At 43.8% G+C, this 26,820-nt stretch overlaps 1 protein-coding gene across 9 annotated transcripts in view; it reads left to right on the top strand.

The window, feature by feature from the left end:
- SCUBE2 (signal peptide, CUB domain and EGF like domain containing 2) overlaps positions 1-25,226 on the top strand; it is a 57,873-nt gene extending 32,647 nt beyond the window's left edge. For 3 of the 9 annotated variants that reach the window (XM_019728718.2, XM_019728692.2, XM_074335967.1), the window contains 10 exons: positions 311-445; positions 2,639-2,794; positions 3,197-3,403; positions 15,558-15,728; positions 17,626-17,793; positions 18,520-18,681; positions 19,355-19,552; positions 20,167-20,319; positions 23,626-23,705; positions 24,914-25,226. In XM_019728718.2, coding sequence (XP_019584277.2) covers positions 311-445; positions 2,639-2,794; positions 3,197-3,403; positions 15,558-15,728; positions 17,626-17,793; positions 18,520-18,681; positions 19,355-19,552; positions 20,167-20,319; positions 23,626-23,705; positions 24,914-25,066 — 1,583 coding nt within the window. In that variant the 3' untranslated portion in view covers positions 25,067-25,226. The remainder of the gene's footprint in view (positions 1-310; positions 446-2,638; positions 2,795-3,196; positions 3,404-15,557; positions 15,729-17,625; positions 17,794-18,519; positions 18,682-19,354; positions 19,553-20,166; positions 20,320-23,625; positions 23,706-24,913) is intronic. The other 6 variants (XM_074335966.1, XM_019728702.2, XM_019728749.2 and 3 more) reach the window with 5 other exon arrangements.
- The last annotated feature ends 1,594 nt before the right edge of the window (positions 25,227-26,820 follow it).

Below are 26,820 nucleotides of genomic sequence, written 5' to 3'. Positions count from 1 at the left end.
TGAACCAGAGGATTCTGGTATTCTTTCTCGGGAAGGCACAAAAATGGCCTCATATTTCATCTCACTGTTGAGGTTGCTTTGGGCCCGTTCTTTGTTATAGTTGAGCACTGGATTCATCTCAGTAGAGGGATAAGTGTAGCTCTTAGGAAGCTCCTGGTGTCCCCAGTCCCAGGATGATGGGCCCTCCATGATCCAAACCTTTCTTGGTCTCAGGATAAGAGGGGTCCAGGGTGTGCAGCGTGCAGTGGGACCCAGCCAGTGGGTAGCTCACCATCACCCTCCTGGTGTTTCTATTCCTTTGCCTCTGAAGGTAACATCTCTCACTTGTTTCTTTCTGAAGATGTCGCCACCATCAGGACAAGTGTAACCTTTAAGCTAAATGAAGGCAAGTGTAGTTTGAAAAAGGCTGAGCTGTTTCCCGAGGGTCTGCGACCATTACTACCAGGTATGGAATCAGATGGCTGGTGCAGGGAGCTTGCCTGCATGTTGGGAAAGGGGCCCATCACAAGCTCGAGCCCTTCCGATGGGATCGAACAGTTCAGAATCTCCAAGGACTCTCTTCACAGGAGAAAGAAGAGCCTCGCCTAGAACCACCATATAGTTCTGGGTTATACTTCAGAGCTTCTTTTGCAAGGTATAGATGATGACGCTCTGGGGAAAACTGAATTCACAGTCATCGATAGGGCTTTCAGATGCATTAGCACTTTGTGGTCACACTGGGTTAAATTTTCTAGATCTTCGAGTTTGCTTGAAATATAAGCCAAAGAAATGGAAAAAGGTTTGGCTCAGAAAGGATACTCTCTGATGAACAAAGATGTAATATTAAGCTTTCCTACTGGATTTAGTTTTTGGAGGCATCAGAAGAATAAATACCACCCAAGTAGAACTGACTTATTGAAAAGAGTAGAACCCAACTCTCCTCTTTCTTTCCCAGCTCACATTTCCAGGATTATTTCATAGAAATAAATCAGGATTCATGTCTTAGGGAGGCTTCTTTCCCCAATTTGCTCTCAAATAAGTCATACAAATAAATAAACATAAAGCTCACTGTAGTCACTTTGGACTGCCCATTTTGTGTAACTAACCAAGATTAATTTTGGTACTTCCATTTGATGGCATATTATGCAGCTATTAATTATATGTTTCAAAGACTGTTTAATGACGTAGGAAGATTTCTTGTTATAATGCTAAGATAGAAAAAGGGGAATTCCATTTTGTATATTTAATACAACCCAAATTGTGTTAAGAAAAGTATAGATAGAAGAAAAGAAAACTCATTTGTAGTGGTTATATTTGTGTTATATTTGTAGTGGTTATATTTGTGTTATATTTGTAGTGGTTATATTTGGGTTGGAGGAGCATGAGTGATTTTCATTTTTTTTTTTTTTTTTTAATTTTCCAAATTCTCCACATTGAGCATTTATATTTTTAGATCTAGGAAAAAGCAGTACTTAAAGATAGATTTGGTCATTAGTGTACTTAATGGCATTGTACTAATGTTAATTTCTTAGTTTTCATAAATGTATGTGTTAATGTAAGATATTAGTTAACATTAGGGGAAACTTGGTGAAGAGTATATGGGAACTGTCAGTACTATCTTAGCAACTTTTCTGTAAATCTAAACTTCTATCAAAATAAAAAGTTTAAAAAATAGATATGGGAACATTGAAAAGGAGAAAGGTTCAAAATGAGCATCTGTTTAGTTTGAGATTTGAAATTAGCCTCTTGAACAGGTAAGATGGATTGTAGGGGAAATAGAGGGGATATTTAATTTGTCTCCCTCTTCCTTTGACCCCTGATGAACTGTTGCTTTGAACATCCTTGTAATGTTAAAGAAGAATATGCTACAGATGATACATCAGTTCAATAAAGTAAGATTTAAAACTAGAGACAAATTAATCGTGTGGATGATATGTGGACCTGCCCTTTGGTTTGGGTTAAATAATCATTAAAGATGCACTGGAAGCCATGGGAGGGGATGACCCCCCCCCCCCAATGGCATAGAGATGTGTAAAGCCCTGCCTCACGCAACACTTTCATTCCCATCCTAGATGCCTTTATAATATTGTTTGGTTCTGTTGATTCTTTATACCATATATTGTTCCTGGTTATTTTAAAATGAGACATCACTGTTGATATGCTTTCCAGCTTTCCCTTTGTGTTGGATTTACTTCAGTTTGCCTGAAAGCAGGAGTTGGTTTCTTTTCTACTCCTGTTCTCATTCCTTATTTGAGGCCTCAGCCCCTGCTTGGTGCATCACAGCCCAGCTTTAAGGAAACCAACTGTGAGAACATGAGTGCACCTTGGCAAACCATCAGTCAGGAATGCAAGACGACTCTGGTTCCTGTTGGCCACATATATGGCTGGTCAGGCAGAAACATCCAGCATTTACCCATGAAAATAATTTTCAAGAGCTAAATTGTTAAGTTATATAGGAGGCAAGCCTGGCTCTTACAAATTAAATTAAATTAAAATGTCATCGTGCTCCAAGCTGAGGGTTTTCAACATCTTGGCATCTGGAGTTAATCACTTCGTCCCTGGAGAGTTGTTTTAATGAAATGTTTACTGAGCTCAAGCAAATGTTCAACTGAGTACTTTGCCAGAATCTGGCTTCCGATAATTTTGTTTCTTCATACAGAGAAGCACAGCTCAGTAAAAGAGAGCTTCCGCTACGCAAACCTTACATGCAGCTCCGGCAAGCAAGTCCCTGGAGCCGCTGGCCGACCAAGCACCACTAAGGAAATATTTATCACTGTTGAGTTTGAGCTTGAAACTAACCAAAAGGAGGTGACAGGTTGGTTTGAAAACAGTGTCTGGTGCCAGGCTTCTCATCGCTTGCTCCTTATTCCTTTGCCTTTCACTTTTCATCATTCTTGGGTGGGGGGAAAAAGTAGTGTAACCACTGAAGTATCTCCTGTTTTTTTTTTTTTTTTTCTTTTTTACCACCAAACTGAACTGAATTGGTTTGGAACCTGAGGATTTTATCTGCTTCATAAAAACCCAAAGCTACCATTTTGGTCAACAAATTTCTGTTGGTATCGAATGCTGCCCAGCCTGCTAGGTGCCCGGCTCCAGGTCTCGCCCCCATTCTGTCCACCAGGATCTGTGGGTTTTGGTGGGTACTGCAGTCGACCTGTACATCCTCACATGCCATAGCCTGACGTCCTCCCCACTACTGCCCCTCTCATTTCCGTAGCTTCTTGTGATCTGAGCTGCATCGTAAAGCGAACAGAGAAGCGGCTCCGGAAAGCGATCCGCACGCTCCGGAAGGCTGCCCACAGGGAGCAGTTTCACCTCCAACTCTCAGGCATGGACCTTGAAGTGGCGAAAAAGTCTCCCAGAGCATCTGAACGCCGGGCAGAGCCCTGTGGAGTGGGCCAGGGCCACACAGGAAACCAGTGTGGTGAGTGGCCTGCTGGCCAGGACCTTCTGGCTGACAGAACTGTCTTGAGCTCTATAAGCACTTAGGGGAACCAAAGTCAGGCTCATCCTTCCCTCCCTGGGCTCACTCCGGAGAACACCCTGGACATCTACTCATTTGGGAACTAATGGTGGTGTCTGTCATGGCTACTAGACCAGGAGCTCCCCAGCACCTGGCATAGTGCCTGGCTTGTGGTGGGCACTTAATAAATGTTTGCTGAATTGAGGGACAGAAAGGAAGAGGCAGGGTTGATGAGAAGAGGCAGTGTTGTCCTTGAAGGGTCTGAGGGACGGTGGTCTTCAGATGACTGGTCTCCCAGCAAGGGCAGGACTGCAGCTAGAAGGCACCATGAGACTTCTGCATACTCCACCACCGCTGTTCTCCTCTCCTCGCCATCTGGCTTGATGGGTGGTGACAATTTGTGCAGAGGCAAAGCTGGGGGGCTGCTCAGCTACCTTGTAAGATGCCTGAGCTTCAGCCCAGGGCTCCTAGCAGTGTCAGTTCCATGTATGTTGGAGTGTGTGTGTGTGTGTGTGTGTGTGTGTGTGTGTGTGTGGTAGTGGTGGTGGTGTGTATGTCAGAATTAAATTTGAGACCTGGCATTTGAGAAACACCAATTCTATTCCTCTGATGAAGTTCCAAGCAAGAGGAACCTGGGCAAGAGGTTCTAGGCTGGTCAATCTTGAGATTTGTTTGTTGTGAGAAACTGTTCTAGGCAATTTGGGGAGATTCTTAGATGGAGGAAATTGGAGGGGGTCTCACTTTACAGTCATAATGGTAATGATTTATTGACTTCTCACCTGTCACAACAGCACTGTATCTAAGTAGTGTGTCTGCTTTATCTCATTTAATCCTAACGGAAATCTTACCAGGTAGGTGTTGTTACCTCCATTTAACAGATGAACACACTGGAGCTCAGAGGGCTGAGTTCTCTTGCTCAACATCATATCGATGGCCCTACACCAAAACCTGTCCTGTGGTCCCAAGTCAGGTGAATTTTGATAACCAGACCCCTCCAGAATAAACTGATGTCCTTTCAGAGGTGTCATTAGAATCACAAGGCCCAAGAAATGAAGCTTGAGCTAAGGAGCAACAAATCAGTGTTTTTTTCAGGCGCAAAGCTGGGTACTTATTCAGGAGAATTGTCAGCGATATCCCCACAGCCCAGACCTGTTGCTTTGCCAAAATGTCGTAAAAATCAAGTATAAAATCAAGTGTAACTGTCTGCCAGAGGAGCTGGTTCTCAAATAGTCTTGCCTTTTATTCCAGCTGACCCTCTTATTACAGAGAGGAAAAAAGTAAAAGCAACATAGCTAATTGGTTTGTTCTCATTTAAAGTTCTAAGAGCTCCAGTTTCCACGTGAAGATGGTGACAAGAATTGGCTGTTGTTGCCTTCCTTTCTGGGGTGAGGTGTAGAAACTCTCAGGGACGGCGGCCTGTCCTCTTTCTAGCCCCATTTGCTGCCTGTTAGGAAGAGGCCTGGTTGGCTTGCCAGGGAGGCTTTGTGGCCAGTTAAGAATTCAAGAAAAACTAGTGTCAAGGGCTCTGGCGACCAACTCCCAGTGAGAGTATGACCCGTATTATCGTGAGTTTGCTTCTGAGAAAGCAAAGCCCAGGAGTGAGGATCAGGAGTGACTTAACAGAGACCTCCCGACCATGACAACTTATAAAAGACACTCACTGTGGGTTTATGTAGCTGCTGTGTGTGTGAATGTGTCCTGAGGTGCTCGTCATGCTAGTTAGGGAGGCAACGTGTCTTGTCTCAAGAGCTCCCTCTAGCAATGGATGAATTTTGTAGCCCATGTGGGACCAAACCAGGTTCATTTTGTCCGACAGCAGTGTTGAAGATTTTACCATGTAGAGGGAAAAGCACAAAGAATTACCAGTGAAATTACTTCCTCCTGCTGGAGGGAGGAAATGTATGTAAAGAGGGGTTGGGTGTCTTAATTAGAAAGGCTTTTGACCCAGCAGATACATGGCACAGGCAAACCACCGTGTGTGTGGGGGTGGGGTGGGGTCTGTCTGTCTGTCTTACATTCCCGGTTTGTTTGATGGTGTTAGAGCTTCAAGAAGATGTGTGGATGGTACACACTGTAGAGACAAGCCTAAGATAATTCTTTTTAGAAATTATTTTTAGTATTTTCAGAAAAGTCCAAAAAAGTGTTTTGAATCACCTGGAAGGAGAGATAGAACCATTATGTTTTTCCTTTAAAATATTGTTATTTAGCTTTAATTACCAAAACTGTGTACATTTCAAATGGTACAGAAATGTATACAGTTAAAGGTGAACGTTCTCCCCTCAGCTCCTAATCTCACTCCTCAGAAATAATTGCTGTCAATAGTTTGCTGTGTGTGTTTTCCAAGTCTGTTTTTATGCACATATAAAAATGAAACTGTATTTATTCATTCAATAAATATTCATTGAACACCTACTGTGTTCAGTGCTCAATAGTGCCAGGTCCTATTCTAGGTGCTGCAAATCCAGTAATGAAACAAAAGAGCAAAAATCTCAGCCCTACGGAGTTTATGATGCCAGAGGGGGGTGCTAGACCGCAGTCCGGTGAACAGGAAACTTACCATGCAGCCTATGGCGGTGTGGGTATAAGAACAGGTGAGCAAGGAAGTGGAAAGGAAAGTGCCAGGGCAAAGGGGAGGGCTGAGGAGAAGTGCACACCCCAAAATGTAGACTATGGTCAGGGACTATGATCTTGCAAAGTGCCATTTGTGCGGAGATGTGAAGGACAGAGGAAGCCAGCCACGGGGATATCTGGGAGAGGTCCCAGGCAAAGGCATCAGCACGTACAAAAACGCTGAGGCATTGGAAAGAAGGCCAGGACAGCGAGACCTGAGGGAGGGAAAAGGGAGGAAGTCCGAGCTGTGGCCAGATCACGTGGGGAATGGAAATGGTGGTGAGGATGCTGACTTGGAAACTGGGAAACAAAGCCAAACAAGGGTTTTGAGTAGAGGAGTAACAGTGTTCTGAGTTATGTTTCAAAAGGACAACTTTGGCTGCTGTGTTGAAAATAGATTATAGGTTTATGTGTGAAAAGAACATATTTAAAAATATATATCAATATAATTTGAATAGTGCTGTGTGTTATTTTAAACTATAGCGTAGATCACGGACATCGTCCCTTGCTAATAGAGGAGCTACCTTATTTCTTTTACAGCTTCCTAGTCTACTTTTAAGATACCAGTACTTATTAGCTATACTAAATATCCACCTATAGCCACCATATTGGTGGACGTAATTTTTCTATTACACACAATACTGCAGTGAATATTCTTTTTTTGTGCACGTGGCCAATATTTCTGAAGGATAGACTTGTAGACATCCAACTGCCAGGTCAAACGTTGTGCGTATTTAAAACTTTAGTAGGTACTGCCAAATTACTCTCCAAAAAGACCATACTCCCTCCAGCATTGTGTCTGAGGGTTTATTGCCCCATATCATTGCTAACATGGGTTAGTTATCGCTAATATTTTTAATTTTTGCAATGCTAATAAGCAAAAATGATCAAGTTTTTAACCTTGTTTTTCTTTATCTGTAAGACTGAGCCTGCTGTCATATGTCTGTGGATATTTGGATTTCTTCTGAGAATATTCATATTCTTTTCCTCTTTTTTTATTAAATTGTTTGTTTTTCCAATATCATTTAAAAAATAAATTTGAATGTCCCAAGTTACATCAAAGGACAGTCACCTCTGATCAGTTAAGTTCTTTCTTCCTTGTAGTCATTTTTACACAGTAAAGTCTCTAATTTGGCATTTAAGGACTTTGGGGACAGCCTGCTCTGCAGGTGACCTTTGTACCATCTGTGATGAATTTTAGCAAGATGGCAAAAAAAAAAAAAAAATAGCAATTATATTCTGCAAGGAACAAATTCCTTAAGCTCCACAGTAATTCATAAAGTCTTACATAGCTAAAGAAAAATTAATGATGACATGGATTTCTAGCTATTTTTCTTTCATAGCTGTTTATCCTTTCATAAAGGATAAATTATTTAAGAAATATACTGCATATAAAGATGATAGATAGATAGATAGATTATTCTTAAAACTTGCTGAGATTTAGAAAAAAAACAATCCAGGCAACTGGCAAATTGGGTAGCATTTTAGTGCCTGGGTTCTTGAGACACTAGGAAAGTTTAATTCAGCTTTTACCAGCTATAGCTCTCCTCTGCAGCAGTTGAGAAAAATTAATTCAACCAGCATTTATCAAGACCCCTCTCTGTGCTACTCTGTGGACTTGTTATAAAGCAGTGAGAACATCATGGGTGAGGGGCCGGCTCTTACGAAGTGCAAATTCTAACAGAGGGAGATGGACAATAAAAAAATAAAGAAGAAGGGATAATTTCAGAAGTTATAAGTGCTATGAAAGATAATAAAACAGAGGGGGGAGGAAGAGAGGAGGGGTTAGTCTCCATAGGGTATTCAGGGAAGGCTCTCAGAACAGGTGACATCTGAGCTATGACCTAAGTGAGAAGCATCATGCCTTTTTTTTTTTTTTTTTTTAATAAATAAGGAAACTAAGGCAAAGGGAGGTAAGCCCTTTACCCAATGTCACCCAGCCTTTAAGTGGCAGAGCCAGGGTTCAAATACAGGTCTGACTCAAGAGCCCTATGTTCCCAAGTCTCTCAATTTGAAAACTGTCCCCCCTCCTGGGTGCAGCCTGTGCCCGGTGACGAGCTTACTCATACTGCCCTCACATGGAGACCCTCTGGCCGGCTCTGGTGCAGATGCAGGGGGGCTGGCATAGATAAGGCACCACCCCTCAAGGCACACTTGGCCCTCCCAGGCAGGCGTCAGAAAGCCTTCCCAGAAGACAGAAAGCCTAAACTGAGTTCTGAAGAATGCACAGACGATGCGCCAATGGAGAGGAGCGTTCAAGCAGAGGAACAGTCCTGGAGAACAAGGACAAGCAAGATGAGCACAGGGCATCCCTGACATGTCAGTATTACCAGACCTGCAGAGCAGTCTGGGATGTGGTGGGCAGCGAGGCTAGTGGGAAATGCAGGGCAAGTCATGAGACACCTTGAGTATGTTGCTGAGGAGCCTTGATTTTATCTCTAGGTGGCAAGGTACTGTTTGAGGATTTAGCCAGGGAGTGTCTAGGTCATATCTGTATTCTAAAAAAAGTCTGTCTCACTGGATTGGAGGTGAGGACTGGTGGCAGAAAAACCAACTTGGGGGCTTTTGAATGCTTCACATAAGAAATATTGAGGACTCGAAGGTCCTAAATGGAGTAGAAAAGAAGCAATGGATTAGAGAAACATTTAGGAAGAAATAGAAGCAGCGTTTGGTGATATATAGAATTGGAGACTGAGGCGAAGAAAGAGTTGGGGTGAACTCGGAGATTTCTGACTTGGCCTCTGATCCTGGCACTTACTTTCCATATGTCACTCATCTCACCCGGCCCTGTTTCATATGCAGGAGGAACTGAGAAAAAGCCTGTGGGTTGGTTGAATAGTTGGATGAATGTGATCACTGGGGAAGAAATAATCAGAAAAGATTTATAGGAAAAGCAGGAAGAAAAATAGGCTCTTGAGAGGGCATGAGAAAGAATGAGCTGAGATACAGAAAAAGAGACCAAAGACTGAGTTCTGAGTCGAAGACACTGAGAGAAATGCAGCGAGTTGCACCAAGGTTTGTGAGGCAGGGAGCGAAGCAATCAAAGAAGCACTTTGGAAAGGTGAAGCTGACGGTGTAACAGAGCTGAGGCAGGAGTAACAGAAGACAAGGGAAATAGAAGGTTCTTGCAGTAATTTGCATAAGAGATGGAGAGGATCAAAGGACACCAGTGCCATCGGGATGAAGACTAGGGAATGGACAAAAGGGACACCTGCAGGAAGCGGCCGCTGACTGACGTGCAGGAAGGAGAGGAGTCCAGCATAATAACTGTGGTTTGGACTCCCGGGGTTGGAGCCTTGGTGACTGAGAGAGTAGAGATGTGTTTATAAAAAGAGGAAAGCCAGAGGGTAGGAAAGACTGGACAGGAGAGGAAAGGGAAGCATTCCCTTTGGGCAAGTTGAATTTAAGTCGTTACAAGACTTCCAGGTAGAGATCCACGGGCATCTGGGAGTCTAGGAAAACAGCATCATCTCTGCATGTCCATGTGAACCCGTCTATCTGTCCGCACGTGCTCTGACTTCCCTGCTCTTCAAATGGAGGCACAGCCATGCTCCTGCCTACAACCAACTCCTCCCCTTGTGCTCTGAGCCCGTTCATCCCTCTCACCTTCTCAAGGACATTACTCCTGCTACTGTCCCCGCAGACCCCCCACCCCCATCTCAGAATTCTCCTTTTCTACTAGATCATTTCCAATAGCACACAAATCTCCTGTCTTAAAAAACAAACACACCCTGCTTTGTTCTCTCCAGAGTACCTCATTTCTTGGACCCCCTCTAGAGGAAAACTCCTTGAAACAGTTATCTGAACTTCTTGTCTTTGCTTCCTCACCTCCCATTTTTCCTCAACTGTAGCCAATCTGGTTTTCATTCCCAACCCTTCTATTCAAACTGCTTTTCCCAAGACTTCTAACAACCTTCATGTTACCAAATCCAGTTGCCAACTCTCACTCAGACACCATCGATTACTCCCTCCTTCGGGAAGCACTTTCTTCTCATGGGTTTCAGACACTACACACTTCTGGTTCTCCCCCTGCCCTGCTGGCTGCTCCCTTTTCATTTTCCATGCTGGTTTCTCCCCTAATTTTTGATCTCAAAAGCATCTGGTATCCCAGGGCTCAGTCCTCTGTCGCCCTTCTCTATCGTCACACTATCCTAGGTGACCTCATCCAGTGCCACAGCTTTAAATACCCCCACATGCTGGTGACTCCCAAACTGCGCTCTCCAGCTCTGACCTCTGTTTTTGAATTGTAGACTTCTGTATCCCAGAGGTGTTAAACATTTTTTATCTCTCACACACACACACACGTAGTTTTAAATTTATGAATATTTACATATTTAAATATTATACTTGTACTATTGCCCAATATATTATATACATTATAAAGATAGAAGAATGAGATACAGGTTCAGGAAACACAAACTTAAAATAACTGGCTAGCATCTGCAGGTACCATATTATAATCTGGCAAGGTTCATTGTTAACAGTAGTGGTTGTAAATCTATTTTTCAAACAGACTTTTTGTTAATTTCTAGCATTGTGGCTCAATTCTTGTCGGCTCTGGTTGCATCGATATCGTTTCTGTCTCACGATGTGGTCTGACAGAGTGAGTGCTCCGAGTGTTGGCCTGACACTACCCTGTCGCTCACTGCGCTTGTACCATTGGTTCCAGCTTCAGTCCAGGTTTCTGCAGGAATCATGCAAAGTGCTTTCTATTTTGTGACAGTTAGTTTGGTGGAAATTGGGTAATATAATCAGAAAACCCATTTGACCAGGCATAGTTAAACTGTAATGCATTGAAAAGAAGAGAATCAGTCAGTACCTCCCACCCTCAGGTTGTGGAATGCTTGCTCTTCTCTTTTCTTCGAGACCTTGGGTCTTCACACTTGTCTGTGACTCATGAAAGTGTGCACTGATGGAAGGGCCGTTCTTATAGCATATACTAAACCAGTGAAACTTTATTTCTTCATTTTTAAAATAAAAATTGATATACATAGGTGTGAAAATGTTTTGCCCACACCCAGTGGATCATCTTGTAAATCCCTGAGGTGTGATATTCTACCTTGGAGACCAGCAGTAAAACCAGTGTCTTTTCATTATCAAACTTGCAGGGCCAACAAGCATCTCAAGCTTGACGTGGCTAAACAAAATATTTTCTCATCTTCCCTCCCTCCTAAATCAAACCTGTTTCTCCCTCACCTCAGTAAATGGCACATCTGTTTACCCAGTTGCTCAAGTTAAAAACCTCAGAGCCTTCAGTCTTCTTGACCCCTCATTCTGACATGCATCCCAGCTAATCCATTAGCAAACCCTGTCAGCTCTGCCTTCAGATTCTATCCTGAATCTCACTAGTTTTCTCTTCCTCCATTATTTCCACTCTGTTCCAAACCACCATTATCTCCTGCCCAGTCTATTGGGATAGGCTCTGAACTGTTCTCTTTATTCTTGCCTGCCTTTAGTCTATTTTCCAGGCAGCAACCAGATCTTTTAAAAACGTGTCAGATCATGTTATTCCCTGATCCAAACCTCCAACACACTTAGAGTTAAGGTCTCATTTCCTTACCGTGACCTTTAAGAACCTATGTGATCGGGTCTTGTTTGCTTTTTTAAATTCATCTTCTATCACCCTGCCCTTTTCACTATGTTCCTGCTACACTGGCCTTTTGGCTATGAGGCAATGCCTGTGCAAGGCTATTGCCCTCTGGTCTCTGCTCAGAAAGGCCTTTCCTGGCTACTCTTTTAAAATAGCATCTATATGAACTCCACTCCCACCACTCTTTGTCTTCCCCACTTACCTTGTTTTTTACTTTTCTTCATTACACTTGTGACTAGTCAGCATTGTACTGTATACTTACTTGTTTCTTGTCCAAATTCTCCGCTAGAAGGAGGGCCTCAGTAGGGCAGTGCCAGATCTGTCTTCTCTACTGTATCTCCAGCTCCTAGAACAGTACCCAGCACATAATCAGAGCTTAGTATTTAATTGAATGAATGAGTAAATGAATCTTCAGAGGGACAACAGATGAAATCCCAAGGGTAGTTGCCAACATTAAGAGAAAAGAGGGCAAAGGGCAAATCTTTAGGGAAATATTTAAATTGAGGGCAAAAGAGGCCCTCCAAGGAAGTGAAATCTCAGCCCCATTAACTAGGCATGAAGAGAACATAGCACGCCCTGGGGAACCCAGCAAGGAAGGCATCACGCTGGGCTCATCTCTCTGCCCCAACTATAAAAATGTTTTCAAACTGCAAACCTAAGCGCACAGCAAAAACCTGGGCAGACCTGACAAATCAACCTCTCAGCACAAGGGGGGGCTGCCTCTTGTTATCCTGAAAGTCTCATTTAAGAGGGGTTCAAACCAGGATCCTGAGGCCACAGCACTGCCTCGAGTGCTGTGGCCTCTGAGCTACGACAAAGCACAGCTCCAGGACACCCTGGGAATCCGCGTGGGCTGCTTGTGGCTCTCCTTCAGAAGTCAAGGCGTGACTCTTAAGAAAACAGTCAGATGCTAGAGAGTGACCTCTTTTATTAGGTTCACCATCTTAGCCACAGAGAGACCATAGTGTTTGTCCGTAGCCTGAAATACTCAAAGGCCGAAGTGTTGAAAAGAGGGCAAACCTTCAGGTCTCTTTGTCACCATTAATCCTGGTCCCGCTGGTCTCTCCCTTTTGCATCAGAAAAGCTTTCTTGTATTTTGTTTTAAAGAGGGGAAGAAAACAGCTGTGTGGGATTTGAGAATGGGATTTTAATGGTCACTGAAGACACACAAAAGCTTTGCTGTGATCGTGAAGTGTTCTGGGGGCAATTGACTCCTTTGTCTGGGGCAGCAAAACAAGCTGGCTGCTCAAGGAGAAAAGAGAACCAACTGGAATGTGTGATTGAGGTCTCTTCGGGCCAGATCTTCAGCACATTTGCAAAGAGCTGTAGAGCTGTTTTCAGGCGTCTCTTCATGACATTTCAGAATCACTTTTTAGTGTTTAGCTCATTTTTACCTTGTGAAAGAAACATTAATGTGGAAGGTGCTTGGCATGAATTATTTCTATACATCTTTCTCTCTGGAAGGAAAATGGACACTGTGAGTGACAATATGAGTTTGTTTATGTGAAGCAGGCAGGCCTTTCACTGTGAGAAAAAAAGAACTGGTGCCCTCCTTTCCACAGGGCAGCCTAAGGGGCATTTCTCAGCCCTTTGCTCAGTTGAGAAATTGCAACAGATGTGAGATATTGTGAGACTTCTCAAAATGTAATCTTGAAAAGGCTTTGAGGGGGTTTAAATAGTTCTAAGGAGGACTGGACCCCCAGAGCAGCGGGAGCCCATCCTGGTACCCTTTTCAGTGACAACCATTGTTGTCCACCCTTGGGGGGGGAAACCATGGGATCCATTTTCTTCCAGAGGAATGATGATGGGACAGACCATGCTGATATAACTCTAAGTTATAATTAATGGGGCTGTTGGAATCACTGCCGTCATATGGGCACTTTCCCTTTAGGTGACTGAGTGTTGTGAAAACAGGTGTCCCCAAAATGGAAACAACGTGGGCTAGAGGGGTTCCAGACAGACTAGGTTTATTTACCTTCTGCCAGTCTTCATGACAGTTGGCTTGTTAGAGCCACAAGGGGTTGTGTTCTCATTTACTGGCCTGCTGTAGGCACTGGGATAGTCCGGTGGGACACGGGATAAAAGGCCATGAATGCCCAGTATGTATTCAGCTGAGCTCTTCAGGGGAGATGAGCTGAAATCAGAGTAATCATGGCAACCGTTATCCAGTAGAGCTACATCAAGGGAATAAGTCTGAAATTATAGGCTTTGTCTGCCACAGATCTGTGCATCATACTCATTATAATGTTGTTTGCCAAGAAGGCAAGAGCTTGGTTTGCTTTTAATTTTTTCATAAAATTAAATAAAAATAAATGAATATTGTAAAAGAAAATCCAAATAATATAAAAATTATTAAGACAAACTTTAGAGTAGACCAAATAATAATTGAAAGGTGGCAAATTTTGGCTTGCTATGATTTTTAAAAAGCCTCCTTTAAAATAAATTATGGAGTGAATACTGAGAAGACTTTTTTATTACTGTTACTAGAGAACTTTGCCATGTTTAACCCTAAAAGTATATATGCAAATTGCATTTGTCGGATAGGGTGAAAACCGATATTTCCCCTTATAGACATTCAAGAGATATAGTAGCTAAGTTTATCATGTGGTATTTTGTTTTCTTTTTCTTGGTATCGTGAGTATAAAAGAGAATGTGTTTATCCCAGCAAACTTCCCTAATGCCCCATAGAGAATCCTTGGCAAAGTCTTGAATTGTGATTCAGTCTGAATTTTTGTTAAATGACCTTTTTCATTCTGCCTTAAACTCAAAGCTCTTGATCTCACTGTAAGCGTATTTCTTAGACTAGCTGTGGGAACTTGGCCAACTTATTTAATGTCCCTAAGTCTCTGTTTTTGTAAAATGGAGCTAATAATAGTACCTAGCTCCTTAGGGTTGTCCTTGGGCATAAATGACATAATGTATGTAAAGCTTGTGGCGTGGTGTCTAGTAGATTGTAGGTACTCAACAAATGTGAGCCATTAGAAAGGCTATTTTGATGGTTATGATGATGATGTTTTAATATTATACTAGGGAACTCGATTCAGTATATTTACTTTATATTCATATCCTAAAATAAGATATAAATGCACATTTAACTAACAACATCAAAAATATAATCAGAAGCGTAGTTTATTAATTTCCTTGTAGTTTATTCTTTCAGGAGATATTGACCTGGGTTTACTCTTTGTAACATATTAATTTTATTGCAAATATAAAGCTATTTTGGAGAGCTTATCTGTAAGACTCTTGAGACTACTCTCCCCACAGCTACCAGAGAGTGAGCTTTTCATAACACAGCTTCTGGTCATATTCCTCTCTTTTCAATGGCTCCTTTACCTGCAGAATAAAATCTATATGCCCAACATTTAAGAACTTTTTCAGTCTATCCCCAACCTTCCTACTCTCTCCTCCCATATGTCATGCATGAATCTTTACAACCTGCCCCCTTTCCCATCTGGCGAGATTCTACTCATCCTTCAAGGCCCAACACAAATGTGGCCTCCTCTAGGAAGTCTTCCCAGATCCCACCAGCCAGAATTTAAAAAGCACCCTCTTCTTTGTTCTTCTCTTTCTAGGCCAATAGTCAATGAATGATTGTGACTTTTATAATCCTTCTGGCAGCCCTGTGAAGTAGGAAGAATCGTTAAGAGCTTGTGCTCAAAAATAATTAGGATCATTGTGATCCCTGCTCCCAAGGAGCTCATGGTCTAAGGAGACCGTTAATGCCTCTAACCAGGGATCATGGCAGAGGGGGTCTGCACAGAGAACCCAGAGGTGCTGTGCATTCTGTATTTGGGGATTTGTATGGGGGAGTGTGGGGTCAGTGCCACCTGTTTCCCTTCATCTCTAGCATTCACATTGCCTCTCGTTGGCCTCTGTCCCCTCACTGACCAGATCGTTTCCCCCTTTGGCTAGTCAGTTGCAGGGCTGGGACATATTATGATGGAGCACAAGAACGCTGCATTTTATGTCCAAATGGAACCTTCCAAAATGAGGAAGGACAAATCACATGCGAACCGTGCCCAAGACCAGAAAATCCTGGGGCCCTAAAGACCTCAGAAGCTTGGAATGTGTCTGAATGTGGAGGTAAGGATTCCGCCTGCCCCTTCTTACTCCTCCAGTCTCCAGAATCATTGTTTAGACAGAAGGCATACATGCATTTCAATACAGACCGCGCACACTGCACCATGGGCTTCCTACGAGCAGGCGCCATGGTGAGTCCCTCACTGGCTCTCCAGTGCCTAGCTCAGCGCCAGAAACATGCTGGGTGATGCTCACTTGAATAAATAAATGATGGTCTGAAAAAAGTGTAAAGGTTGCAACTGCATGCTTTATTCACAGTAAATAAATATACCTTGAGACATGAGTAATCAGCCAGTACAAAGGGACTAACCAAAGTGTTAAAATGGGAAAGTAGTTCTGATTATTTTTCCAGCTTTGGTCTTAAATTCATAGTGTATTGATTTTTAAAAAGTATCCGTCTGGTTATTTTGTTAAAAAAAAACTCTTGTGAAGAATTTTAATTGTCTCTTATAAAAATGTTAACTCTGGAAGCAAGCTCACTTAGGTTCAGTGGGCTTCTTTCCTATTTATTTTATTAGCAAATGTCTTCCCCTTTATTACATGGAAGAAGGACCAGCTGTATTAACACTGTGGGCTCACATCGAAGGTGTGACCCGCCGTGGCGTTTTGCAGCCCCATGGTTAGCACTCTGGACTCCGCCATGCGTTTTGCGGGTGATGTCTGTGGCTGAGTGCACAGCACCCCGGCCGCTCCTGCCTCGCCTTCCAGTCACTCTCAGCCAGCCTTAGTTCCCACCTAAATGACCCCAAATTCAACTGCAGGACCTTTTCTGGTTTAAAAATCAGATCCTCAGAATGAGTGTGACTCCTACCATACGTTTGGCCTGTTATGAAATCCTAGAACTATTAATAACTGCAAAGTCGATAGGCATCTGTTCACACTTGTATGTGACCTTATTAAGATGTATTTATAGTAATAAGAATATCCATGGTAGTAATAATAATAGCTAACATTTATTGAACACTTACCTATGCCAGACATCATGCTAAGTGTATTACATGAACTTTTCATATGGTGGTTGTATCACTATAACAACTTTATGAGGTTAAAGTGACTCATTCGAGGTCACACAGCTAGGGAGTGGAGGATTTGGAATCCAAAGCCAGGTCTGACAGACTCCAGATTGCCCCCTGGGGTGTGCGTTCATTAAATGCCATTATAGCTATAACTTATGGTACAAAGAATACCATGAAAATTAATAAAGGAGAGATGATTAGGAATATAAGAGACAACAGATTTTTATAGCATTTTGCCGATGGCGAGCTAATTCCTAAGGAACGTGTGCTTTTAGAAATCCTTTTGTTTATGGCTGTGCTTCTTGTCATAAACTTAAAAAAATAACCATAAAGTAAGGTGCTTAAAGTAAAGGCCACAGGGCGCTCTGTCAGGGTGACTTGGGTTGCTCTCATTTACTAGATTAATTGAGAGAGGCCAGGACACACCTCAGGGTAAGGAGATGTAACTTTGTAAATATAATAATTGGTAAAACAGGGGAGACTCTTCCGTAACCAGAAGAGTCTTTATATCACTAGGATGTCATCACCTGGGTGAGGGGATACTTCTGGGGCAAATGGCCGAATTGATTCTCTCTGTCTAGGGGCTCCTGCATTGCAGGGGTGGCCTGGGGCCTATGCAGCCCCAAGCCTGACGCATATCCAGGCCTGCTCCATACTTGGCTCCTTGGTCTCCATGTTTGAACCGTGCTATGTAGCCCTGTGTATAAACATCAGGCACTCACATGCCACCTACTCGGGGTCAGTGGGAGGGCAGGACTCGCTGAGGTGGGAGCTGAGGTCAGCATAGGGTGACAGGCCTGACCAAAGTCTGATCTCCTCTGCACAGAAATGGGAAAGAGTCTCTGCCGGAGGGCCTTACTCATCTAGGGTCATTGGTCCCCCAGGTCTCTGCCAACCTGGTGAATATTCTGCAGATGGCTTTGTACCCTGCCAGCTCTGTGCCCTGGGCACATTCCAGCCTGAAGCTGGCCGTACTTCCTGTTTCTCCTGTGGAGGAGGCCTCCCCACCAAACACCTGGGAGCCACTTCCTTCCAGGACTGTGAAACCAGAGGTGAGGACATGGTAACTTGCCTTTTTCCAGAACTGAATTTCCCTTTTGAGAACCATGGGAGTCTGATAAAGCTCTGACCAAGCCCAGCCCAGAGCTGCCCTCGGTGGTGCCCCAGTGGCCGGGAGGTCAGGTCCCGCTTCATTCACCTTTGCAGGGAGCACAGGAACCCCCTAGATATGGACTCCCCCGAGCCACCTGGGCCCCTGTGGACAGGCTGAGTGGAGGGACAACCAGGGAGAGATGAGCAGGTGTACATAGGTTCCTCAGCTCCTTGCCCCAGCCTCCCTCCGTCTCAGCGCTCTTACCTACAGCTGTGCCCCCCTCTGCCCCCAAACGTGTCCTACCCCTTATCCAGATCCCCACTCCTGCTGCCTCTTACAGAAGCCCAACTTCGTGCCCAGTGTCAGTTCTGCGCCTTTAATCCTCACAAATGTGCTGTGTGGAGATTCAGGTTGTGGTTACTTGTGCCTGACTCTGCATGGACCATAAACTCTTTGAAGATACAGCTATACTTTGATCCCTTTGCATTTTTCTCAGTGACATGAGTCACAAGTCCCACCCAAGCTGGCTATTTAGAGAATTAAGCGTTGATTAGCTCTAGATTAGTAGAAAAGCAGTAATTCATTTGGGATAAAAATTTATTTCACCAACTGTGAAACCTTTTATGTTGCATTGGATGAAAATACATGTTTTTTTTCATTCTCTCCACCCTCCCTGCCCCCACAGTTCAGTGTTCACCAGGACACTTCTACAACACCACCACTCACCGATGTATTCGCTGCCCAGGAGGAACATATCAGCCAGAATTTGGAAAAAATAATTGTGTTTCTTGCCCAGGAAATACTACGACTGACTTTGATGGCTCCACAAACATAACCCAGTGTAAAAGTAGGTCTCTCTCTAAGGCTTTTTACAGTTCTGATTATGAGGGCAAGTACCTGGGTCCACCTGGGGGTGGTGTGTGTGTGTGTGTGTGTGTGTGTGTGTGTGTGTGTGTATGTGTGTTCACTCCTTGCCTTTGGTGCCAAAGGTGAGTATCCAGCCTGTTCCATACTAACTGATAGGTCATTGGAATTCTCTTCCGCACCTGAAAATGAAATGTGGTCTTGACCAAAGAGAAAAGTGAAAGAATGTAGCTGTCACAGCTTCATCAGAGATCTCTAAGAAAGGGTCAAATATCCTCTACTTCACACTAAGCTCTGTTCTCCTGATATTGACAGACCTAGAGGTTGTGTGTCATGGTTCCCCAGGCACTTGGACTTTGTAAATAAAATACTGAAAACCGAAGTTGTCCTTTTGTTTCACAAATGCCTGCCCCTGACCTTGAGCGCCTTCAAGCTAATGAGAAAATGTTGCCTGGGTGAGCTCTGTGTGGGGAGTTAGTGTAGTTGGGCTTCCAGAGGGGACCTCGGGCATTGCAGGCCAGACTCATTCCTGGGGTAGTGTCGTTTCCAGGCTCCACTCCTCGGTGGCAGTAGGGGTGCCGTGGTTCTCCTCAGATGCTGGTTCCCCTGACAGAGTGATGTTGTGCCTTCATAACTTATGGCATTTCCTCTTCCAGACAGAAGATGTGGAGGGGAGCTAGGAGATTTTACTGGATATATCGAATCCCCCAACTACCCGGGCAATTACCCGGCCAACACTGAGTGTACGTGGACCATCAACCCACCCCCCAAGCGCCGCATCTTGATTGTGGTCCCCGAGATCTTCCTGCCCATAGAGGATGACTGTGGAGACTACTTGGTGATGCGGAAAACCTGTGCGTCCTGCCCCTCCCCGCCCCTCCCCTTCCAAGGCTGCTGGGAAGCCTGATGGCGTGCTCCCCAGCTTTAAATGTGAGAACCGGGCCTAGAATGTCCCCTTTGTATTAGAACAGAGATGACTCATGAGTTTTTAGAGTTTGCCAAGAAACATTTAGACAAAAACCACACATCGAGGTCTTTTGCTGAGCCCCAGAGGTAGTGGGATTTGTGCAGGTCAGTCTTCTCCTCTGCGCTCACTGAGGACCCTCTTCCACAGTGAGAACAAGAGAATCAATGAAGCATATATAGGGCTGGCTCCAGACACTTACCTCACCCTGGGAAGCAGCTCATGGCTTAGAGACTGACCAAGGCAGAGGGCATAGCCAGGCAGGTGGTATCCTCCGCCCTCCTGACGCATGACCCAGTGTCCATAAAGGGACGCTGCCATCAACACAGCTTAGAGGCAGTGTAGTGAGTGGAGTCTGCAGTCAGACTGCCTGGATCTGAATCCCAGCCCCACTTCTCATTAGCTCTGTGGTCTTGGGCATACTTTCTGGATTTTCCGTGCCTCAGTTTCTTCAACCCTGCTCAGTGATGGATCTAAACCCTGCCCTCCGACTTCCCTTGGCAGCTTCATCCAATTCTGTGACGACATATGAGACCTGCCAGACCTACGAACGCCCCATCGCCTTCACCTCCAGATCCAAGAAGCTGTGGATTCAGTTTAAGTCCAATGAAGGGAACAGTGCCCGAGGGTTCCAGGTCCCGTACGTGACATATGATGGTAAGTGCTATGCAGCTCAGGCTGCAGTATGTGGAACAAGCTCTCTGCTTTGAACAGAACCAACTTCTGGGCCAGCTGACGGATTGCTGACCAGCACACATGCCCAGAAAGGCAGGCAGGATAAGGAGAAAGGACATCGCTGACTCATAAGTGCACATTTTAAACAGGCATTCGGGGACACTGAGTACAGGGATGAAAAGATGTATTAGAAAATAACTAAAAGTGAGCACAGCTTGGTGAGTAAGAACATGGGCGTTGGAGTCAGCCAGCCTGGGAATAATCTCTACTGGGACTTTGTGTGCGTTACTTACCATCTCTCAGCCTCACTTCTTAATGCGTAAATGATGATAATCATTAAACTTAATGTAAGAGTTCGATGGGATAATCTATAATGAACTTGGGGCAGTGCCTGGCACATAGTAAATACTCAGTAAATATTAACGTATTATGATTGTGGATTTTATTAAGAGGTATCCTGAGGAGGGGGAAAGACCCAAGAGCTGTCTCTGCCACTAACTCACTGCATGATTTTGGGCAAGTCAGATGACTTTTCTGGTTTCATTTTCTTCTTGTGAAATGAAGGGCTGGGCCTGGGGCCCCACCTAGCTCTGAAACTTGGTTGACCAACATTTGCTAGGAATACAAAATGAACCGGACCTTGTCCTGGAGGACCTCATAATCCAGTGGGGGAAGAGTCATCTGTTCATTCATGAACGTATTTGTTCATCCATCCAACAAATATTTAATGAGCATCTACTGTGCCAGGCATTGGGCTAAGTGCTGGAGACAACATGGTTAGGGACAGACACACAGAAAAGTACATACTGTCATACATGCTATAGTGGGGATGTATAAAGCTCAGTGTGAGAAGAAGGGGCAGCTGTCAGTTTTACATGGGTTTTGGAAAGAATAGAGCAAAGTTTCAAGAGATTTAGGTCTTGAAAGAACATATAAGGTTTTTTTTTTTATAAATGGGAGGAAGAACATTCAGGAAGAGGGAATGGCAAAGGCCCAAGGAGAGAGTACATGGCATGTGTGGGGACAGATGATTTGACCAGTTGATATCTAGGACTTAGCAGTGAGAGATGAGAGTGGAAAGCAATGGGGTTAGGCTGTGAAGAGCCTTGAGGGCCAAACTCAGAAGGGTAGACCGAAACTTATCGGGAGCCACTGAGGGTGTTTAGGCAGACAAGTACCAAAAGCAGCTCTTTTGGAAAGATAATATTCTATGGATTTCCTAAGAACACTTCACATACTTTATTGCCAACATGTTCCAAAAGCTAGGATCATGCTTCCTGTGCCAGAAACCATGTCAAACACCCAAGACAAAGGCTCTAAGTGTTAGACTCCTAGGTGGACACAAATGCCCCCCACTAGCTCTGCTGAGACAGGCAGAGCGCCTCAGCTGTCTGAGAGCCACCGACGGATAACTCCCGTATCTGGAACCAGGAAGGAACCAAAAGAGACATGGAGACTCCAGAAGAAATGTTCCCAAAGCTCACAAACTTTAGTCTGGCTATTCTCAACTCTGCCTTTGTGATGCAAGAAAACGTTGGTTGTTTTTGTCTTTTTTTAAAATTCAAATAGAGAAGCAGAGGAAATGATGCATAACCCTGGTTAGGCCCACAAGAGTATGTCTTGTACGTGTCATAGCAGAAAATAGTTGAAACTGCTGCTTTGGCCATACAGAAGCCTTTTAGGTCTTCATTCAGAGCCTACTTAAGTTTTTAAAAAACATATATTTCAGACAAGTTTGATATCTGGTTTCCAAGCCCAGAAGAACAGATACCACATTTAGAAAGGGCAGGTGAGGCTGCTACACGCTATCCCACTGACCGCTGGGGAACGGGGAGAACTGTAGTCACGAGTCACATGCACTGAGCATCACTGAGCACAGCCACGTGCCGAATAAAAAGAGAGTGATCTGGAAGCATTTGATGTAGAGGCAAACGACTCTCCAGTTCTCTGTGACATCAGAACATAGCACACCTGCTGCTCTTCCTCGGCAACTCCCGTCCCGAGAAGGAGCTGGTCCTCTGAGCTAGACACTCTGCAGCAGAGGAGTTCAAGATAAAAAACGTGCCCTTACTCGTATTTTATGTTCACAAAATAAGAGAATAAGAAGAAAGATACACATGCATAGAGTACCAGTGATATTGCATATGTGTTAAATTGCAATTATGAGTCTTATACTATTAATTTCCGCCTTCCATCACTTGACTAGGGGAACCTTTTTCAAGAGTTCCTCCCACACAGTTCCAATGATGTTCTTATGATTTGTCTGGTTTTGTTTTGCACATGATGTGCGTACAAAGAGGCATTTTTTTCCAGCCTGGAATTTGAAAAAGATTGTGTTTTGCGTATGCTTGGTTTGAATTGTGACTGTAGGAAGTAGGCTCGACTTCGAAGGGGGGGTTACATTTGGAGAACTCTTACACTGTGTGCTCTGCATTTAATGTGTATGTCATGACCCAAAATTATTAATGAGAAAATGAAGAGAAGGTCAGGAAGAGAAGGAGGAAAAGCAACAGAGCCTCAGATGAAGAAACCGGTGGGGTTGCAGTAAAACCAAAGAGCGTGGTGTCCTGGAAGCTGAGTGAAGAAGTGGATTGAGGAAGGAGGGGTGACTGTTCAGGCCAAATGCTACTGACGCATCAAGGAAGATGAGGACTGAGAGTTGACCTCTGGGGTTTGGCAACATGAAGGCCATTGGGGGCTTCGACAAACACTTTTAGGGGAATGATGGGGGCCAAATCTGACTGGACTGAGTTTGGGAGAGAAACAAAGGAGAAGAATAAGAGACAGTGAGTATTGACAATTCTTTCAAGGAGTTTTGCGACAAAGGGGAGCAGAGACGTAGGATGGAAGCTGGAGGGAGAAATGAGGTCAAGAGAGGGACCGTTTTGGGGACTGGAGACACAACAGCATGTTTGTGTGCTGCTGGAAAAGACCAGTAGAGAGAGAATTTCGTACCATAGGAAATAAAAGGCAGAATGACTGGAATAATGCCCTTGATTTAGTGAGAGAAGATGGAGCCAATGAGCAAAGTGGAGGGATGGGCCTCGATTGGATATACTTGAGGGCAGATGGAACAGGAAAGATGGGTGCAGATGCTGGTAGGTGAGAGGATGCAGTGGGACGTATGTGGAAGTTCTCTTCTGATGCCTTCTTGGTATCAGAGTGGTCATTGTTCTGAATGGAGCTACAGAAGGGGCATTTCTCAAACCTTATAAAAAAATAAAAAGGAAAGTGAATTTGGAAATAACTAAATCATATGAATTCAAAATATGTCCTTTGTTCCAACAGAGGATTACCAGGAACTCATTGAAGATATAGTTCGAGATGGGAGGCTCTATGCATCTGAGAACCATCAGGAAATACTTAAGGTGAGTACATACCTAAGGTGGACATGGCAGTCATGCAAAGCGTCCCCCAAGCACCATCAGAGGAAGGTTTTCTTCTTGTTCCATATTGCTGCCTTTCAGACAACTAGCCTGCTCCAGGCTGAGCTCAGTTTTATAAGGTGTGATAAAAAAAATACAGTGAATGTTTAAATTTTAAAAAATTTATTACAGTAAAAGACACATTGTCCCCTCAAAATACTCCCCCTCACTTTGAACACACTTATCCTATTGTTCTTGCCACTTTCTGAAGCAGTTCTGGAAGTCTCTTTCATGAGTGTCTTTACTTCATCCTCCATCATGACAATGCTCCACATTACACATTGATTCTGGTACAGCAATTTCTGTCAAATAAAAACATTACGGTGTGTCCTCATCCACCATATTCACCGGATCTGGCACCGTGAGACATCTGTTCCCCAAAGTCAGAAGGCTCTTCCCCAAAGTCAAAAGGACCATGAAAGGAAAATGTTTTGAATTGATTCAGGACATCGAGGCAGCCATGACAGCACAACTAAAAACACTCAGGAAAGAGGACTTTCAGAACTGCTTCAGAAAGTGGCAAGGACGATGGGATAAGTAAGGGAGTATTTTGAGGGGAATTAATGGCAATGTGTCTTTTACTGTAATCATTTTTTAAAATTTAAACATTCACTGTATTGTTTGATCACACCTTATATGTCTTTACCAGAGTTAATTTTTAAAAAAAAATTCACAAGGCTGTCTTTAGTGTTGTCAAGTGAAGTTGTATTTTGTAATTTGGAAATCTGTGGCGGAGCAGCGGGAAGCTTGTTTACCATAAATCCAAGCCAGCTGCAAATTGTGTTTTCATGTTCATTCTCCAAATAGTTGGAGATCCTTGGCTTCTTTATCCTTCAGGCGTGAAGTTCACCAAATTTAGGTACTTGTAAGTAATTATCAGTAAACACTTGTCACGTCACTAACCCCATAAATATTCCCTAAATCCAATGTTGCAGCTCATCTGGTTTAGAAAAAGAAAACAGTTTTTTATATATTAAATCTTCCTTTATAGAAGTAATACATGCTTTTTATTGATAATTAGGAAAATAAACACTGCACAAAAGATAGAACTCAGAGGAAACCATTTCCACAAAGTGCTTTTCAGTTCCATTGGCAATATGTCGGAATGTTTAAATATTTTGGCCCAGTAACAAAAATTCTCTTCATTTTAGGATAAGAAACTGATCAAGGCGCTGTTTGATGTCCTGGCCCACCCCCAGAACTATTTCAAGTACACGGCCCAGGAGTCCCGCGAGATGTTTCCAAGATCTTTCATCCGATTGCTACGTTCCAAAGTGTCCAGGTTTTTGAGGCCTTACAAATGAGTCTGCCCACGTGCCACTCAGTACCATGTCCTGCCTGTGGGCTGGTGGGACACAGCCGTCTGCTTCTGGAGCCAGCATAGTTGGATATTGCTGCCTCCAGTAGCAGTGACTCGTTAGAGTTCAATTTTTATAGATAATACAGATATTTTGGTAAATCGAACTTGGTTTTTCTTTCCCAGCATTGTGGATGTGGACTGAGAATGGCTTTGAGTCACACCCACTTCTCATTGCTGTGGGCAGATGTCTTGGATACATCAAGGGCTGGCTGAGCTGGACCTCTGTCAGCTCAGGTGAGACTCATCTGTCCTTCCTGGCTCTCATTCCTTCTCAAGCGGGCTGTGGTGGAAAGCAGATGACAGAAGGGGCTGCGTTATCTGAAACTTGTGCTTCCTCCGGCCCAACCCTCCCTAAGGGAGCCCTCTGCCCCCAGGTACAGGCTCTGACCAGGTAGAGCAGGAAGGGAGGGAGGAAGGGAGAGCCCTCTAGGCGCCGTCCACATACCTGAGACCTGCGAGGACTCCATTTCTCCACAGCCTTCGCTAGTCTGTGATCCCAGGAACTTGAATTCTAAGCATTGATCATTAAAATATACTTAAAGCAGAAAGAATTAGAAATAAACAGCGAAGCCCTTCCTCAGACATCATGCTGTAGGCCAGCTGATGGCCTTCCTCATTGCCAGGTTCCACCCTGTGGCAATGCCCAGGGCAGGTCTTTAGCACCAGCTGTGCCTCTAGACACTGCTGGGCATGGTGTTCAGGCTTGGAGAGTTCAGGTCGGACGTGATCTCTTTGGTGGTTGAGAATCACTGACCTTCATGAAAAGGAGATTTCACAAATCTTAGTCAGTACTACCAAGGGTCCTCTTTCCATAGTGGGCTTCCCACCACAGGTGTCCGAGGTCCAGGTGGGCCATGCTGGGGGTCAACCCGTTATGCCTGCCTTCTTTCCCCATTTCCCAAGGTCAGAGACTGACTCAGCTCCCAGGACATAAGCAGCACCGCTAAGGGTGGTCTCACTCTTCATGGTCGCACCGCTGCCGGAAGCAGCTCCGCACATCCGGTCCTCTAAGTCAGCACAGCAGGGTCTCACAATCCTCTTCTTCCACAGGAACTTGAATTTTCAATGTTACTACATTTTTAAAAATTTAAATCCACAGGCAAAAATCTCCTTACAGTGAATAAAAAAGAATCCTATCAAACAAACTGCCATTTCCCTAATGAATGGTCTTAGTAAACACAAACATAGTATTTTATTTCAGTAACAAACTATACACACAATATTCCATTCTAAAGTACTGAAAAATGGTTAGCAAATATTTTTAAAGAAAACGAAGACTATTTCATTGTTGTTGAACTAGCTTTTTACCTCAGTGGTTTTGTTTTTTTAATCTATTGATAACATTGGTTTGAAAAAGAAAATTCTAATCAAACGTTTCTTCTTTCTTTGATGGGCCCTAAATACCTATTTCCAAATTACTCTTCAAAAATTTGAACATCATCATATTTTACAATAATCATTAAAACAAGCACTTGGAATTGATAATACCCAACTTTGCCTACATTTCTGAGTCTAACCAGAAAATGAAAATTCACATGTAATATAACCTGAGTCATTGACCTGACTGATATGGAGCTGAGATGAGCTAAACCGGGCCATCCTGTCCAAGCACATGAGTAACTTTCTGCTCACGACTGTGTGAATCTGTACTGCTGATTCACAAGAAAGCTAGGGCTGGCAATACGCTGGGGGTTGGCG

This window comes from Rhinolophus sinicus, linkage group LG06, assembly GCF_036562045.2.
Source record: "Rhinolophus sinicus isolate RSC01 linkage group LG06, ASM3656204v1, whole genome shotgun sequence".
Classification (NCBI taxonomy): Eukaryota; Metazoa; Chordata; class Mammalia; order Chiroptera; family Rhinolophidae; genus Rhinolophus; species Rhinolophus sinicus.
The sequence above is the reverse complement of the archived record's forward strand: the minus strand, read 5'-3'. Positions and strand labels throughout refer to the sequence as shown.